The sequence below is a fragment of the Vigna unguiculata genome, chromosome 9 (assembly GCF_037176805.1).
Source record: "Vigna unguiculata cultivar grain cowpea cultivar isolate G323 ecotype 2 chromosome 9, ASM3717680v1, whole genome shotgun sequence".
Classification (NCBI taxonomy): Eukaryota; Viridiplantae; Streptophyta; class Magnoliopsida; order Fabales; family Fabaceae; genus Vigna; species Vigna unguiculata.
The window spans coordinates 32,292,849-32,310,795 of record NC_140800.1 but is presented as its reverse complement, the minus strand read 5'-3'; the positions used below and the strand labels follow the sequence as shown (position 1 = coordinate 32,310,795).

At 33.9% G+C, this 17,947-nt stretch overlaps 2 protein-coding genes across 2 annotated transcripts; both read right to left on the bottom strand.

Moving 5' to 3' along the window:
- Positions 1–209: 209 nt before the first annotated feature.
- Positions 210–4,277, bottom strand: LOC146883905 (uncharacterized). Its single transcript, XM_085666774.1, has 6 exons — positions 3,842–4,277; positions 3,154–3,586; positions 2,160–3,073; positions 856–2,076; positions 547–765; positions 210–475 (listed from the first exon to the last, which is right to left on the bottom strand). The coding sequence occupies exons 1-6, from the start codon at positions 4,275–4,277 to the stop codon at positions 210–212; spliced, it is 3,489 nt and encodes a 1,162-aa protein (XP_085522900.1).
- Positions 4,278–8,194: 3,917 nt separating this feature from the next.
- LOC146883904 (replication protein A 70 kDa DNA-binding subunit C-like) lies at positions 8,195–13,939 on the bottom strand. The gene is made up of 6 exons (XM_085666773.1): positions 13,847–13,939; positions 9,110–9,298; positions 8,759–9,026; positions 8,578–8,668; positions 8,373–8,500; positions 8,195–8,298 (listed from the first exon to the last, which is right to left on the bottom strand). The coding sequence occupies exons 1-6, from the start codon at positions 13,937–13,939 to the stop codon at positions 8,195–8,197; spliced, it is 873 nt and encodes a 290-aa protein (XP_085522899.1).
- Positions 13,940–17,947: the final 4,008 nt, after the last annotated feature.

Sequence of the window (17,947 nt, the reverse complement as noted above, 5' to 3'; positions counted from 1 at the left end):
TATGAACTTAGAGTTTGGGGAAGATCTGATAAGAAAGGGAATTTTTCGAATACTACCTTTCCTCCAAATACTAAATTTGGTTTCATTTTGTCTTTCATTATGTCATTTAAGGTCCTGTCTAGAGTTTCGAAACAAAATTTGTGTGCCATTGGTGCTTCATCCCAAATAATGAGGTCAGCTAATTTTAGTAGCTCAGCAGCTTCAGAACCCTACTCTATGTTACAAATTGAGTTTTCCATGGTTGGAATTGGAATTCTGAACTTTGAATGTGTTGTCCTTCCTCCTGGCAACAATAAAGATGCTATACCACTTGATGCAACAGTTAATACAATTTTTCTCTTAGATCTCAATGCTGAAGAAATAGTTCTCCACATGAAAGTCTTTCCTGTACCCCCATAGCCATAAAGAAAGAACATTCCTCCCACATTTTTAATAACAGCTTCAGTAACTTTTTGAAATATGTCCTTTTGTTCCCCTACAATTGTAATTCAGATATTAATTATTCAAAACAAAAAATGTACTCATGAATTTTTAGTTAGGTTATACCTGTCATCCGATCATAATTTTGCTGAAATAGATTTGCTTCGGTGACAGAATTGTAGTCAAGTTCTGAGTACACCAATCTGTTCCCACATTGAGCTATAATAAAACCATCTGGATATGGCATTGTTGGGAATTGTTTTAGGCTTCTTCTATTAGTTTGTAGTATCTCTTCAATATGGAATAAGGTCAAGTTTCGGAATATATGGACTGATAATTGTAGTTCTGCATTAAAATTCAGTTACTTAAGTATTCATTTTTGTTATTTCAGTAACTTATTTCTGTTATAAGTTTATAAATTTAAGTCAAACATACCTGGATTGCCAGCTTTTATTCTTTCCCTATATAATATGTCATCAGATAGCCATTTCCAAGTTTTTTCCCATAGATCTAGTGGTTTGTTGACACTATTGGACAATAGCATTGTCACGAAAAGTTTCCTTAGATAATTTCCACTGCCCCAATCTTTGGCTTCTTTGATTGCTTCTACATATTCCTTATCATCTGCCAAAAATCCCAAGGTTTCACATGCTTCTCTAAAGGTTGAATATAATATATTATCCACCGTTCTGATATCTTCATAACATAAAGGACCTTTGACAACAGTGAGCATCCTCCTTAGATAGTATAATTCACCTGTTGATGGTGGAACCCAAATAAGTCTTCCAATTGTGTTTCCTATTTTCCTGGGTTTCCAACATCTGTCTTTCTTGACATAGACAAATTTTGACACAATCTCTGGGTATGTCAAAGTTCTTGCCAATTCATACTTTTTATTACATTCTATCCAACTTGTAAACATTAATTCTGCTACAGTTGCTTTTCCTATGACTTCATCAATAAACTCGTCGTCTTTAAAGTACACTGATTGTTCTCCGGGAAGATGGAAAAATAAACGTTCAACAGCTGGATTCCTGCCATGAATAGGAAATGAAAATATTCTCCAACATGCCTCAGATGGTGATATGTATCTACAATCAAGATATTGTTTAATTTCATCTCCTGACTGGTGATGAAGATGAGTTGCATTGGTATTATTAACTATAGCCGCTGTAATTCTGTCATAACCCTTGTTGATGTATTTGAATAAGTACTTAATTGAAGTACTTTTGTTGCACCATTCAACATTGATATGACCTTCATATTTAAGTAACAATTTAGGATTATATGGAACCACAGATCGATTGTCTAAAGAAACATGATTCTTGACCACGCAGACTCCATTGTCTCTTCTTCGATATTGTGGAAATCCATCTTCTGAAATAGTTGTACTACTCTGAAATTTTTTAGGATAAAACCGTGAGCATTTACCATTCTTCATGCAAGGAAGGGATTTATTTACTACTCCACAGGGACCATGAATCATATGATCCTTCACACATTCATATAGTTTAGGATTTGCAATTGGGCACGGAATTTCAGCTGATATTACTTTATCAATATCATCAGCGCTTGGATATTTGTCATTTTGGTGCAAAAAGAGAAGCAGATGAGCATAAGGTAGACCACGCTTTTGGAATTCAATAGTATACATGTCTGCATTGTAAATTCATTCCATTAGTATATGAACGAACAAAAAAAAATTTACGTTATCAAATAATAGGAAAAAGGGAATATACATCCAATGACCCTGCCCAACAAATGATTCTTCGTAAGATCTGCTAGAAGATGATCAAATTTGATTCGGAAAACCCTTGCAACCAAGTCTGGTCTATCAGATGCAGATAAATTTTGATGTGATAAAATTCTGTGTATTTCAGGCCACTTCGGATTGCATGTAAAAGTAACAAACAAATCTGGAAAACCAACATGACTACAAATGGCCATTCCATCAAAATAAAGTTGTTCCATAAATCGCGTACCACTAACAAAAGTGGAAGGTAGTACAACTATTTTGCCTTTTGTAGATCCTTCTTCTTGGGTACTTGATTTTGATTGGAAGAGGTTATCGTACTTGTCCACTCTAAGCTTGGACTGGTTATTTCTTATGAATGATAACCTTTCAGACTCTAGCATAGTGTATCCATCAACAACAAATTGTTGGAACAATCGCCTAGATCTTAGTAGTGTTTGTGCTTCTAATTCTCTACTCTGAATCCGGAAGCAGAACCATTCCCTTATTGTCAAGCGATTTCTCTTCATGTTTTTTGAAGTACTTGTGACTCGATGATTAACATCATGCCTATAACCATCTTCCCCATATGGAAATAGTAAAGGATATTGGAAGCCTAGGTAACTCGTGTGAAGTTCGTTAATTCTCTGCAGTTTTCCACTTCTATTTTCCATTATGATATCTCTTGGGGAAGCACTGTCAACGTCACCAACAATTAGTGCTGCTACTTCTGAAACGGTAGGAATATTATATAACCTTCCATCCTTATTCCTATCAGCAATTAGCCTTAATTTAAGATCATGGAAAGGTTGTTCTCTGTAACAGTCTCTAGCAACTCGGAATGATTTGGCATGAACATTGAATTCATCTAACATTTTTGTTAATTTGTCTACAATATCCACATCAATTTTGTTGTCATTGCTGAAAATTAATAGAATCTTAATTAATACAGCATCCAAAATATCAAATTGCTGTTTTAAACAAACTTTAGCTTCACGTACCTTAAGGATTGGATTTTGTTGTGTGTTTCATTTTCAGTATCATAAATATATAGTTGGGCAAACTTAGGAATTTGTCCTGCAGGCGGGAGCAAACTACCTATTCTATGGCAAGCTTGGCCTTGGATCCTCAGATTGGGTGGACCATGACCATTGTTATAGCTGTTATCAACTTTGGCACCTGGTGATGTAAAAGCAAACATCATATTATATGTACGAATATGTTGTTGGAAATTTTTTCCTTCTCTGCTGTTGGAATCAGACAATAATTGCTTCAAAATAGTAGGAGCATCCTTCAATAGAGGTAACTGCACTTTTCCATTTCCACAGCACAAATTAAACTTTGGAATTGCAGAATGTTTATGCTTGTCTATCCTTTCTTCATACCACATGCATGCTTTGCAATAAGGGCACGTATAAATTGGGTCACCTATATCTGCATAGCAACTGAATGTGTATCTCGATTTTAGTAAACATTTATAAAAAAACTAAATATAGTAAAGTCAAGATGTAATTAATAGTATCTTATCTTTCGTCAAATTGTATGGAATAGTCAGAGTCCGAAGTTGTATATGTTTTTTGCTTTATATGTTGATTTTTTCGCATTTTAACCATCTGTTCAACTGTGATAATTGAAAGCAGTCAGAATTAAACAATATATCCATTTGGTAGTAGATAAATTAATTAATACCTTGGCCATTGTCTGGATTGTCTGCATTAGTATTGAGTTGACTTATTTGTTCAGCCATATGAAAATGAGATGCAGTTAAGGAAGACTGTTGACTACTACTCTTATTCAATGAGCACTGATTATCTTTTTCCTGCTCTGAAAAAACAATCTCAAACCTAGGCAATAGATTTTGTCGATGAGAAGCATTACTATCTGGAACTGCATCTCTATTTTTATGACATTGTACTCTTCCAGAAGTGTTAAGTCTTCCTCCAGATAAAAATTGAGTTGTAACATCAGAAAGTGGAGTACACAATGTTCTACCCTGTTGGCTTTTAGAAAATATACCACACTCTTTAACACATTTCTTATTCATCCTATTTTCTTTCAAAATCATTTTTCGCTTCAATCTTGCTTGGGCACAAGCAATCTTCAATATTTTTTTATCAGCCTCCATTTTTGCGTTTTTAACATACAGCACAAGCACTTCAGAATTTATTTTACAAAATTGGATTCAAATCAAATAAATAATAAATACATATTCTACAATGTATAACTATAGTTTGGAAGAACAAAAAAACAAACCTCAAGGCTGTGTAGTTTAACTTTTTTATTTTCGTAGGCATTGAAGTAGTTTCATTATTTTTGTTGCTACTGCAAATTATCATCCCTTCATTGCAGAACACATAACTTAGATGTTTATGCTGTAGTTATTGCAATTAGTCAATTAAAATGGCGCCAAATAAAAAAAAGATAGGATTTTTTTGCACATAAATCTATTTCATATATTGTCGTGTCACTTTAATGAAATTAGTATATGCAATGAGTGCTTCGTATTTTTCTCGTATTTAAAACTTAAACTAAATAATTAAAAGGTCAGAGTATTAATTACACTGACATTTCATTACCAACCGTCATTTGAAACGGTAATTTTTTTTTAAAGTTTAATCTTTATGTCATGTCCTTCGAGTTCTTCATTTTCCATTGTCCAATCATTCTGCACTGCATTTCTCAAATCTATTCCAATGGCTTCATCTTCCCGGAAGGCTATGATGTACTGCCATCCATTTTGGGTTTCAATCTTTAATCCAACTAAGGTAAGTTTTTAATTTTCTTGGTTTAAAGTAAGTACCATCTGTTTCCAACCATTGATATGAGAAAGCAAATGCAAAAGGTCAGTATATGTTCGATTTATGCATAGGAGCCATTATAATATGCATTATGTGGACATAATATTACAAACTGGAACCCATTCTTTCGACTGTTTTTTTCCAATTTTATTATCTGTACAAATAAAATCGGACACTTGTAGTACATCCATAATTTTTCATTCCTTTACTTCATACATATTGCAGGAATACATTCAATTTGACCCTGCTTTCGTTGTTTACTGGTCAAAGGAAGTTAGACACAATCTAAACTACTTAGTGGACCCAAGAGGAAATAAGATAGTTATCCGCATAGGTCAAACTTCAGTGCCTGAAAACTTCTTTTGTGGAGGTTATGAAATAGCAAGTTTTTACAAGTTCAAAGAAAACTATTTTCTTGCAGTAAAATACTTAGGAAACAGAGTATTTGACTTAAGGATTTTTAACATTGACATGACTAAAATCCAATACCCTGCCCCAAAAAATCCGACAGATGTACACCTAGAAATCCCATTGCCTAGATTCTTCAACTGTTTCAATGTCAAATTATCCATACAACAGGTAACATTATCGATACATATAATTCATATGTAACTGATTTATAATTATTTGAGTATAAACGTAAAGATAATTTATTTATGGTACAGGAATCTATAACACTTGCTGATGCATTCTCACGGTTTTGGGGTCCAACATTTGCGTCTGATAACTTTGAGATGATTGACCCAGTAGGAAACATCCACCAAATTATCATTTCAAGAGGATTCTTGCATATGCGTTTTATTACAAAGGGAATTCCACAGTTTATTAAATACTATGATATAAAAAATGATCATGTACTGAGGCTAACTTACATGGGAGATAACAAATTCATAGTAAGGATATTTGATTTGGCTGGTGATGAAATCACTTACATCACCAAATCAACTGATGAATGCAGTACTACAATGGAAAGCAACGATGAAAATCCTTTTTACTTTTCAACAGAAAAAACATTGAGTGAAAACGATATCCGCTCATCATCACTGGTAAGTTTCATTCCTTCTGAAATGTATATGTTACATGAATTTAGAGAATTACTTAACATATTGTGAATTTCTTTTATAGTACTTGGATGCACAATTTGATGATGTAGCCTTGGTAAAGAATCAAAAAATCTATAACCTCAGCAATGAAAATGGCGATTTATGGGAATGTAATATCAAATGGAGTAACAGATCGCGTATGGGATGCTACATTACTCAAGGATGGAACCAGTTCTGCATTGATAATGCACTTGAAGCTGGAAACAAAGTGATGTTCGGAGTTGACAAAAACCGTTCAAGCACAATTCATGTTTTAATCACTTAGTGTAACTACGAATATTTATGACTTAAGTTTGATAATAGTTTATGGGCTTTTTTTTATTTGCTTTTTGGAAGACTATATGTTTCTGTATGTATGCAGATCTACTTAATCTAATTTCCTTTATTATCAATCATGTATATCCTTTGTTTGAATATTGGTAGCTATAATTTTATCAATCGCTCACTATATAATAATAAAAGATGGTTCATTCATATATTCGAGAATGAGTCTAACATCAAACAAAACACACAAAATATGAAAGACAATGTACTTGAACCCAACTTACAGAATATATATGGCTAAAAAAGTGCTTAACCATAACTGTTCCAAAGCACCCAAAATTATATACATCAAACATATACAAATCAGAACAACTTAATTTAAGTTTTCTCCTTTTTAATAAGCTTCTTCATCTTAGTGCTGGATAGTTGAGCAGAATCGATGTCCTGAGAAGATTCATTGCAATTTTCATTACATGGCAATAACCTCTTTCCTGGAGTTCCAATTACAACATAATCCGAGTCATTATCACCAGTTGCGCTCAAACTCATCTACAAAATTAAGAATACAAAATTGTAATGTCAAAATACTCTATAGTTTTAATTATGATTAAAGATAATTGAATAAGAATATACTATATCAGTATCAGTGTCTGCAGCCAAATTACAAATAGCTTTCCCACGTAATTCTGAAATCTACAAAACAAATAAAACCACATATCAATTTCTGTAATATATACTTAAAAATTGTGATTCAGATTAACAAAAAATCAAAACTGCATCTTAATATACTTACCATAACACTGGAACTCTTAGAAACCAAATCCATACTGCATTTATCAGTACCATCACCAATCTACATATACAAATAAAATAAAATTATTTTACATTTATATGTATTTCATATGGAAAGAAATACATAAATCATTTCAAAGTAATATTTACTTGAAGTGGAGGAATAAGACTTTTAACATGTGCCACTATTTCTGAAACATTTGAAACTTTAATGACAGATGCACACTTAGTTCTTGGTTGCGTTCGAACTTTAAAAGCAAAGGTACAACCTAGCATTACATCCAATGCATCAGGAAAGCAAAGGGGATCATCTTCACCAGCCTATTGTAATTAACAACAATGCAAAATATAAACAACACTGATAGCAGAAAATATAAACGATGAAACTATAAAATTGTAGACCTCAATCATTTGTTTCTGCAAATCAGCAGCAGACAATCCAATAATGTTGCTACATTCTTGGTCCCATACAACAAAGTTAGCATAATTGTTTGAATCATCACAGACCTGAACCTGGAGCCTATACCTGGAAAGTACAGAAAAATTGAAATTAACAACTAACATACATCACAAAATGAAAAATACAATAAAACAATATACCAACTTGAAAACAGGTAATGCATTATCTTTATCACAATAAGTGCACTTGAAAGAAACTGCTTCATAAGTCCTTTTGCTGCAATTGTTGCAAACCAAATAATACCAGCCTTCATTATCTAAGTTAAACTTAACAGTCGTTGCAACAGTCACACATACAACTTCCTATATCAAAAGAAAAAAAATTTAAGTTAAAATACAATAAAAAGAACAAATGAAATAAAGTAATTCACAACACTTGCTTTCATACCTTCTTCATTAATGGGATTTCAGACAAACTTTTTACTAAACATTTATATACAAAACGTTCAGCATCAGTATATTGGGAAGACTGAGTCAATTGACTTGCACACTGACTCAATATCACTTCATCTGGATCAATTCTACAAGTCAAATAAAACATACAAAATCAACTATAGTTTTTTTACTATATGTAAAATAACTCCACTACCAGACAAATAATTAACATGGCTTAATATTCGGATAACTTACTCCTTCATTCGTTTCTTAAAATCAACTATTTGAGGAAAATCACTTTCCATTATCAACTTTGTACCAATCCATGTATTAGAAACAGAAATTGGCCATTCACCTACATATGAAAACCAATGTTAGAAAAAATCAAAATCACAATCAACGAAGAAGAGGTTTCATAAAGATTTATACCTGCAGCTGGTTTGATTTTAGCTTGAGTAATGACAACCACAAGCTTTTCTGAATTAGGTAGGTCATTATACCTCTGTATAAACTTCTTGCAATATTCATCCCACAATGTACAACAAATAGCAGCACCACTGCAAAAATACAAATTTTTCAGTTCAAATAAATCAAAATATTAACATAATTTTACAGTACAATTATATTAATTTACCTGAGATCCACCAAAGTAAACACCATGTTTTTTGACTCTACACTTTTAAACTGAGGCTTAATTCTGACATTCTCAACGACACCAATCAAATCTCAATGACATAATATATAAAATATGGTTAGTATGAAAATCATACGAAATATTTAAAAAAAAAATAAAACAGTTATTATATTTGTCATACCTATAAGCAAGTCAGGAATAAAATTGCCACTAACAATATCTTTTATACTTTTAAAGCTGTAAGCTTTCATTGGAAGTTTAGCAATAGCTTGCAACTTCACGGATGTAGCACCAATAAACAGTAACTTGTAAGGATGCTCACATACCCTATATTGCCCTTCATTTTTCAGTATCTTGAAATTGTGCATGATATATGTTTCTCCCTCAATCAACTTGCTATCCCATAAATCAAACTCTTCCCTGCGAACAATGCAATGTATTTTGTCTGCCTACAATAAATAATCAACAGAACAAATTAAAATACATAAGACATCCAAAAACTAACTCAAATGTTTAATGAATAAATACTTACATTTTCATCCATCAGAATCATCTCCAATTGAAGAGTAGAATCACGGGACTGAACATACCAATGATCAACAACTCTAACTCCCAACTTCAGAGTTTCCCTCTTACCATCAATATCTTTAATCATATCCAACTTCTTCACCATTGCACTTCCTAAAAACACCATAAAATCAGTCAAACTTCCTGATGTAGCCTACGTAAAAATATAAATTGGAGTAAAAAAACTAACATCAGAAAAATATAACTAAATAAAAAACAACAAAGAACTATAGCAACCATTAAAGACAGAATAAAATTATCAAACTAATTAAAACCAAAACGAAAACAATGACCGGAAAAAAAAATGGATATGCAAGAACAAAAATATAAACTGGAGTAAAGTTAAACAAAAAAACACAATCTTAACACAGAGCACAGAAAATATAAACTTCTTTCCAAATATCATTCCATGATGAACATAAACACAGAAAAACCACAATCCAAACACAAAAATATAAACTGCAGTAAAGTTAAACAAAAAAACACAATTTGAACACAAAACACAAAAAACTTCTTCGATATTTATCACGTAAAGTTGCTTACAAATATCATTCTATCATTACCCATAAACATTGAACAAACAAAAAAAAACAGAAATACAGAGAAACAACAAAGCATCTTCATATTTATCACGTAAACTTCTGTCCAAGTACCATTCCATGATGAACAAAAACACTGCAACACAGAAAAAATATAGAAATACCTGGAGTAAGGCAAAGACAGTAAACGAAGAAAGAAATGGAAAACAACAAACAAAATATAAATACACAACTTCTTCCACATTTATCTGTAAAACTTCCTTCCACAGCAAGCTTCCGCATTCAAACCAAGGAGAAGGTCTACAGTGAAAATGAAAGCTCGTCAAATCAGTCCCATATGCATTTAAAACTATGCAAAATTACGAAATAACCAAACCCAATTAAAGTACGGAGCAGAAAACAGGGACAAAATTGTAATTCCGTCTTCAGCTGCTCAAACCATTGATAAAGGGCACCAAAATGACGAAAAAACCATTTAATTGGACACGTGTCAGCGCATCAGATAGGGGTATTAGGGTAATATCCCTAGTAGTTTGTTTTCTTAGTTTTAAAGTAGATAGAAATTAGTACAAAGTTAAACATGTTTTTTTTATTATTATTATTTTAATTTTTTTATTATAATAAAAAATCTAAATATTATATTAAAATTAAGGTTGAATTATTCTTTTGGTCTCTCTATTTGTGATGAAGTTTCAGTTTGATCCTCAAGTTTTTTCGTTGTTTCAATTTAGTTCTCAATTCCTTAAAAATGACTCAATTTGGTCCTCACCGTTAACTTTGACCAGACGGTGTTAACGTCAACGCCACGTGTCAATTTTTTGTTTTTTTATTTTATTTTTTTTAATATTTTTTTGATTTTTTTTTTGAATTTTTTTAAATGTTTTATTTTTTTACACGTGTCACTTCACAGTTGTGCCACGTGTCACACTTTGACACGTGGCACAACTATGAAGTGACACGTGTAAAAAAAATTAAAAATTTAAAAAATTTAAAAAATTTAAAACAAATCAAAAATTGACACGTGGCGTTGACTTTAACACCGTCTGATCAAACTAACGGTGAGGACCAAATTGAATCATTTTTTAGAAAATGAGGACCAAATTAAGACAACGAAAAACTTGAGGACCAAACTAAAATTTCATGACAAATAGAGGGATCAAAAGAGCAATTTAACCTATAATTAATGAGATAACTAGCATTTACTACATTATTTTTTTTTATATAATTACTTATATATATATATATATATTATGTATTTTCTCTTTGCTCTTTTTTAACTTTTATCACTTAAAAACAAACAAAATCTTAACGAACATGATCAAGTAATAAATATTTATTAAGAACATGTTTCATCATATATGAAAGTAAAAATTCCTAGGAACTCCAAACGTAGAAAATAATTCAAGAAAAGATTAAAAATGCTTTTGTTCATTACAATATCATGGTTGTGTTTTTTAGTTCCTATAAAAAAAGAAAAACATCATCTAAATTTAGTCCTACAAGCGTATATATTATAATTCCCATAACTAATAACTTTGACAGATAATTTAGTCCTACAAGTGTGTAATAGCGTGCTTTGTACAATTAACTTTCACATATTTGTAAATGTCACATATGTACAATTTACTTTCTTTGTCTCTATTTCACCTTATGTGTAATTATTTTAAAATGACAACATTATATTTATTATTCTAACATAACAAAGAATATAATTTGAATTAAATAGTAATTATTTCATTAGAAGGAAACATGTAAGGCTCATTAAAATCATTTTATTCTTTTCTGCCCTAAAGTAAATGGTTGCCCCTCGTAATTGGGCCTAAGGCTGGCCCAAGTGATAAAACTAAACCCTAATCTGCCCTAACACACTCACTCTCACTCTTCACAGAATCAGTCGTCACTCCTTCTGCTCCGAGAGAGAGAGAGAGAGAGCTCTAGTAGGGTTCAACCGCCTTTTCGCATCCAGTGAGCTCGAACCAATTTTTCCGCTTCTCGTAAGTCCATTCCAACTCGTGCTCGTACTTCCTTCGGTGTTTCTTCATGTTTGTTTTCAGCTAGGATTCTGTAGTGAGCTTATCTTGTGATCTGCTCCATTGTTTTCCAGTTCATAAGCATACCCCTAGAGTCGTGGTGTCCGTGGTTGCGGTTGAGTTCCTGTACTAGCATATTCCAGGTAAGGGAAGCTAGAACCCCCTTGTCTGGTGTGATTGTGATGTGTGCCCTTTTAGTTTAATGATTTTCGAGTTTGATATACTGCCATGGATGTTTGGACTGGCTGGTTTTTCCTGTTTGGGATATGTTTATGTGTGTTGCAGGCGTGAACAGTGGCAAAAACTGATAATCTCGCCCAAGCGAGCTTGCCTCGCCTATGTGAGATAAGCAGAGGCTCACCCAGGGCTTTCTGCGCCAGTTGTCACACAGGCGACCAAAACTCGTTTTGAGCGAGTAGATGTCTCGCCTAGGCGAAGGGGATCTCGCCTAAGCGAGATTGCGCAAGGGCTACTATCCTCCTTGTCGAGCTCTCGCCTAGGCGGAGGGGAGCTCGCCTGAGCGAGAGTCATTCTCGCTTGAGCGAGACCCTCCAGTCTGAGCGAAGAGCTGGGCGAGGATGCGTCCCGGGTTGTTGTTCTCTCTGTGCTTGGATGTTTAAAGTATGCTTATATGGGTTATTGTATGATGACTTAATGGGAATGAGTATGCATGATTGGGAGGGGATTATTTGTGGGAGATTGTGAGAAATGAGTTGGTGTTGATTTAACCGTGAGAAATGAGGATTGGTTATGGATGTTGGTATGAAATTTTATGTGTAATGTATGTGTAAATCCTTGGCTGTTTATATATGTTGGTCCGTGTTAGTGCGTAATCCCTTGGAGTCTCTAGGTGAGACTTTCAGGGTTGCGCTTCAGTGGTCGGGATGTAATTCCATGGCCCCTGTTAGTAGGTGTCCATGGTGGTGCCCCATCTATATGGTCTAGTAAGGATTCAAGGTAAGGTTGCATCCTGACACTCTAAGGAGTCAGTTAGTCTCACTTAGAACGGACTGACTTCTGTGGTAAGAGTAGCAGGAGGCCTGAAATTCATTAAGGGCTAACCTTGTGTGTGAGGAAAATTGATTCATTGTAACACTTAGCTCGGAGGTGAGTAGCTCGGGGGTGAGTAGAGGTATCCACCACAAGTGCAAGCATTCGCTGAATCCGACCAAGCTATATGTATCCGGATGAGTCGGGTCTTAGTGTATTGATTGAAGGGTCATAACATGCTTGGGTGATAGATGTATATTGTATATGTGTATACTGAACTATGAAGGTACATTTGATTGCATGATAAAAATATTGTTGGCTCTAGCTTACCCTTCTCTTGTTGGTTGCTTTGTATGTTATTCTTCTGTCTTCGCGATGATCATTAATTTTATTGATGGGAGCAGATGCGAGAGGTAACCATGGTCAACAAGGGAGATACGAATCCGCTGCTTAGCCTTCTTGGGCTGGACCTTCTGTCCTTCTTGGGCTATCTTTAGGGCTACGACCCATGTACTTGTCCACCTTTATATCTCTCTAGGATTCCAGTAAACTGTTTAACATGTTTCCTTTATTTTGGTGGCATTGCGGTGTGTCTTGGTTTGTAAGGCGTTATGTTTAAACTCTAGGACTGCATGGTTATACTATAATTGTGTGACGTTTCTTTAATTACGCGCATTAATTAAATGGGACGTTACAAAACAAGCCTTCATTAAAACATGATAAAATATATTCATGTTTCAGTCAAATTTCTAAAATATTAAGTATATTTGTAAACATTGCTTTTGTCTTTTCTTTTCCAAAATTTGAATATATTTTATAGTTTTGTTAATAATGATGGACAATTTCATTTTCATTTTTTTCCTTATTTTTTTTATCCTCTCATATTTATGTACTAAATATTTATTCATTTTTCCTAAGATTGTGTTCTCTTGGGTGGATTTTCTATTCAAGATGAATGTGAAACGTGAATTTGTGGTTACTTTTCTTGTTCGTTTTTAGGGATTTGAGAGCAAGTGAAGGAACAAGTTTATGAGATGCACTATTTTTCTAATCTTTGCATCAATGAGGGGATTTGATGGCAATAATATTGAAATGACCAAATTACCCTTGTTAAAATCACAAGTTCATATCACGTGCATGCACCATTGTATCATGCTTTTTAGGATGCATGGTTGATGGTGAAGATCCAATAGCCATAAGTGTGGAAAGTGTTGTCATGATGTTCTGAAATTCCATGGTAGTCAAGGAACGAATGCATGGTTGAGCTTTAAACAATGTGGGAATCAGTTCTAGGTGGGCGGAACCAATTCTATTACTTCACAAAGGAAAGGGGAATTGCCTTTGGGGGGTGAAACTGATTCCAAGAATGCCATGAATGAATGGGAATCACTTCTCTTGTTGATGGAACCGATTCAATGCTTCACAAGTTGCTTTCTAACGTGTTTATGTCCTATAGGAGGTGGTTGTTGATTTGAGGAGCTGCTCAACGACGAACATAGGAGGTGGTTGGCACTGTGTTCGTGTATGATTAGGGTCGTTCGTGGAACTCACGTCATGTTGTACTCATGGAGGTGGTGGAGTTGATTCGTAATGGAGCTCGTAACGTGTTTCACTTGTGTTGGTTTGATTTATGGTGATGTGTAGAGGTGCTAGATTGGGGGTTTGTTCTCGTTGTAGAGCTCATGGATATGTTATTATTCTTCATTTGTATTGGTTTCATTTGTTGTGTTGTTGTTCTAATGGTGGATCTTGCTGCTATTCTAGTGGAGGAGGTCAAAATGTGCAATTGTGTATGAACTCTTCCTACATCATCTTTGTTGGTGAGTGAAAAATGCATGATTTGTTATTTGTTGGATATACCTCCATTTTGTTATATTATAACCTTACCTGGACATGGTGATATAATACTAATTCGTAAGTGTATACTTATGTCATCTAGTAATAATAATTTAAATTAAAGCGGTTAGGAATGGATAGTTTAAATTGATTTTGAATTTTTTTTATGAAGTTGTATGTTTTATTTAATGATTGACTTGTATGGGTATGAAAAGTTTAGACAATTAATCTAAATTTGGATTGAATTATTTACGAAATTTTAATTAATTTAAAAATAAATTTAAATCATTTATGTAATTATATTGAAATTAAAGATAAACGTAGCTTTATATAACTTCATATGCATTTGTATAAAATAGTTTTATACGATAAATATTGTTCTTATTGTTTTCATAGTTATATTTAAGGTTTAATTACTCGTAAGGTACCCACTTTGGGTCAAGGGTGTCAAATTGGTACCCCACGAAAAAAAGATGTCAATTTGGTCCCCAAATAAGTTTAAGTGCATCAATCAAGTCCATCCCGTTAGATTCTCAGAAACGGCATTAAGATTGTGGTGATGTGGTAATGTAGAACGGATACGTGTCATTGAAAGAAGAAGATGTGTAAAAAAAATTGTACAGTGTTACATGTACAAATTATTTAATGAATGGTGAAGTGTGAATTTGCCCTAACTCATATCGTTAGCATCTTCTTCTTCCTCTCCATTTGGTTGCTAGTTCAGACCTGAAGAGGTGGTTTCATGGTGTGTGGTTCGTAGCTTAAGAGGTGGTTTCCAATCAATTTTCCAATGTCTCGCAGTGAGGGTTATGCGTGTTCTTTGTGGTCATCACAAAAGAATAGTGTCTCCTCCCCTACTGTTTCGTATAAGGATGTGGGTGAAACATCAATCAACTATTGTAGGAAGATTGCAGTGTTGAGAGTTGCTAAAATAGTTAAGAATTGTGGAAAGCAATTTCTTGGTTGTCCTAACTACAAGGTATGAATTATTGTTTTAATTTTTGGTTTCCATAATCTTTGTTTGTGGTAAGCAATTTTGTGGATTTCATTTTCTGTAACCAGCTAAGTGGTGGCAATGAAGAATCTAAAGGATGCAATTATTTCAAGTGGTTCAATGAAGACAATGGGGATGAAAGAGATGCAACCATAGGAAGACAAAAGAGAAAATTCTATGCTCTTGAAAAATCAGTTATGGTGTCTGAAGAGAGGGTTAACTTTTTAACAGGGGTTATATGTTTTCTGGGTTTGGTGAATGTAATATTTGTTTGTAAGTTGTACAAATTTTTTTGATTTGTTGTAAACTGGATGCAGTATAGTGGGTTTGAAAGTATGTATTTGGTTTATGTTATTGTAATGGATTTTGATTATGGAATTAATTGAGAGTTTCAGTAAATTTTCGTGTCACTTTATTTCAAGTATAATTACGTAATGAATGAACATTGTAAGTAAATTTGGTGAAGAAGTTTCACGTGGATGGATCATTAAATCAAGACATCATGATTCATGTTGCAATAATATATTGCCTGGATCATTACAGACAATCTGTGCATAATAAGGCAATCTAATATTCATCCAAAATGCACCCAATACCGAAATATTTTTAGTTGGCAGCACATAAACTGAATTTACATTGGAGAACAATGTCAATCTGTGCATAATAAGGCAATATGATATTCATCCAAAATGCATCCCAATATTGTTCTCCTAAACAAAAAAGTTGCGAATTGAAGTGGGTACCAAATTGATGTTCAAAATACATAATGCTAACCAAAATACAACAACAAATAACAAAAGGTTCTCTAAGATACCCCAAAATACAACAACAAATAAAGTTCAAAATGACATAATATTGGGCAATCACAGATTCAATATTGGGCCCCTCCTGTATGAAAATTTTTGTGTGTACTGTTGTAGTTCACTGTGTTTGATGGACTACAGTAGTCTGACTTATTTGTGTGGGCAGAGTGTGATTCTGTGTTTCAAGTGGCAGGGTTGGTTGACTGGAAGTAATTTGACTTGGCTTTGTGACTTGAGTAGGTTGACTTGCTTGAGTAGCCTGAATTAGTTGAGTAGGCTGACTTGGTTGAGTAGGGTCACTTCCTTGAGGGTATTAACCTGGTGGTGTGTTTTGTTGTGTTCCAGATGGAGCACTTTCTTGTGGTGCAGGAGGAGCATGTGGGCAATTAGTTCTTTTGTGGCCAACTTCTCTACATAACCCACATTTTTTACGTGTACCACCTTGTCTCAGTTGAGTGTTGTCCTTCTTCAATTCCCATGACTCCATTCTTCATTTCTTTTTCGGTCTACTTGGCAGGACCCTCTTTGTTGGAGGCAAAACATCACAGGCAGAAGTCATCTCCCATAGTATGGCAATATTCACCATATGGCATGCACCTTTGTCATCACTTAGCAACTTTAACCTTCCTTCCAAAACGGAACCTCCACCCACTGAATACCACGTCTCCTTCACGTTCACATATCCCATTTCCTTCAGAATTGATAATATTTCAAAGTAGCTCCACCGTCTGGGTCACATGCAAGGGTATTGGTCTCACCCACATATTTCAGTGACCCATCATTTATAAACTTCCCCCATGGCGGAAGACAACTTCAAATGGCTTATCCATCTGTTAACTATAAAAATGCCCAAACAATAATACCAAATTTACAATCAATACCACCTACACACCGACAAACACTTTAAAATGGGGGACCACAACTATAACACCGTCACTTTCACACAAATGGTGGACCACCAAATTCATTAAACAACTACAGACCCAACCGCATTACTAAAAAGGCACATTGAAACAACAAACACATATAAAAACAACACCCTAAACCATAACATCACACCAATTCCAAAAAAAAACGCATACCAATCAATAAACCCTAAAATCGTGAGATGAACATAATGAAGAAGAAGGGTGGCTAAGCTTAAACATATGTACCTTACCTTTGATCGAAAATACAATGTTCTACAATCTCAATCACACTTTCTCAGAACGATTTCACTTCGGATTGCAGAAAACCCCAAATCGCATATGCCTCTACCAGCTTCTCACTTCTCACTACACTTCTCTCCTTTGCTCGAGTAAGGCCCTTTCAAAATTAAAACAATTTTTAATTCATTTAAAAATTTTCTATTTCTTATTTCAAATCCCATATAACAAATAATTGGTATACCATGTGTCAAATAATTGTGTCAACAGACTACTTTAATTACGGCGTCAATGAGAATGGACCTACTCGATGCTCTTAAACACTTATTTGGAGACCAAATTGACAACTTTTTTTCGCAGGGTACCACTTTGACTGAAAGTGGGTACCTTACGAGTAATTAAACCTATATTTAAATTAATCACAACAATAATCTTTAATCATGTTTAAGAATAACAATTATTTTGT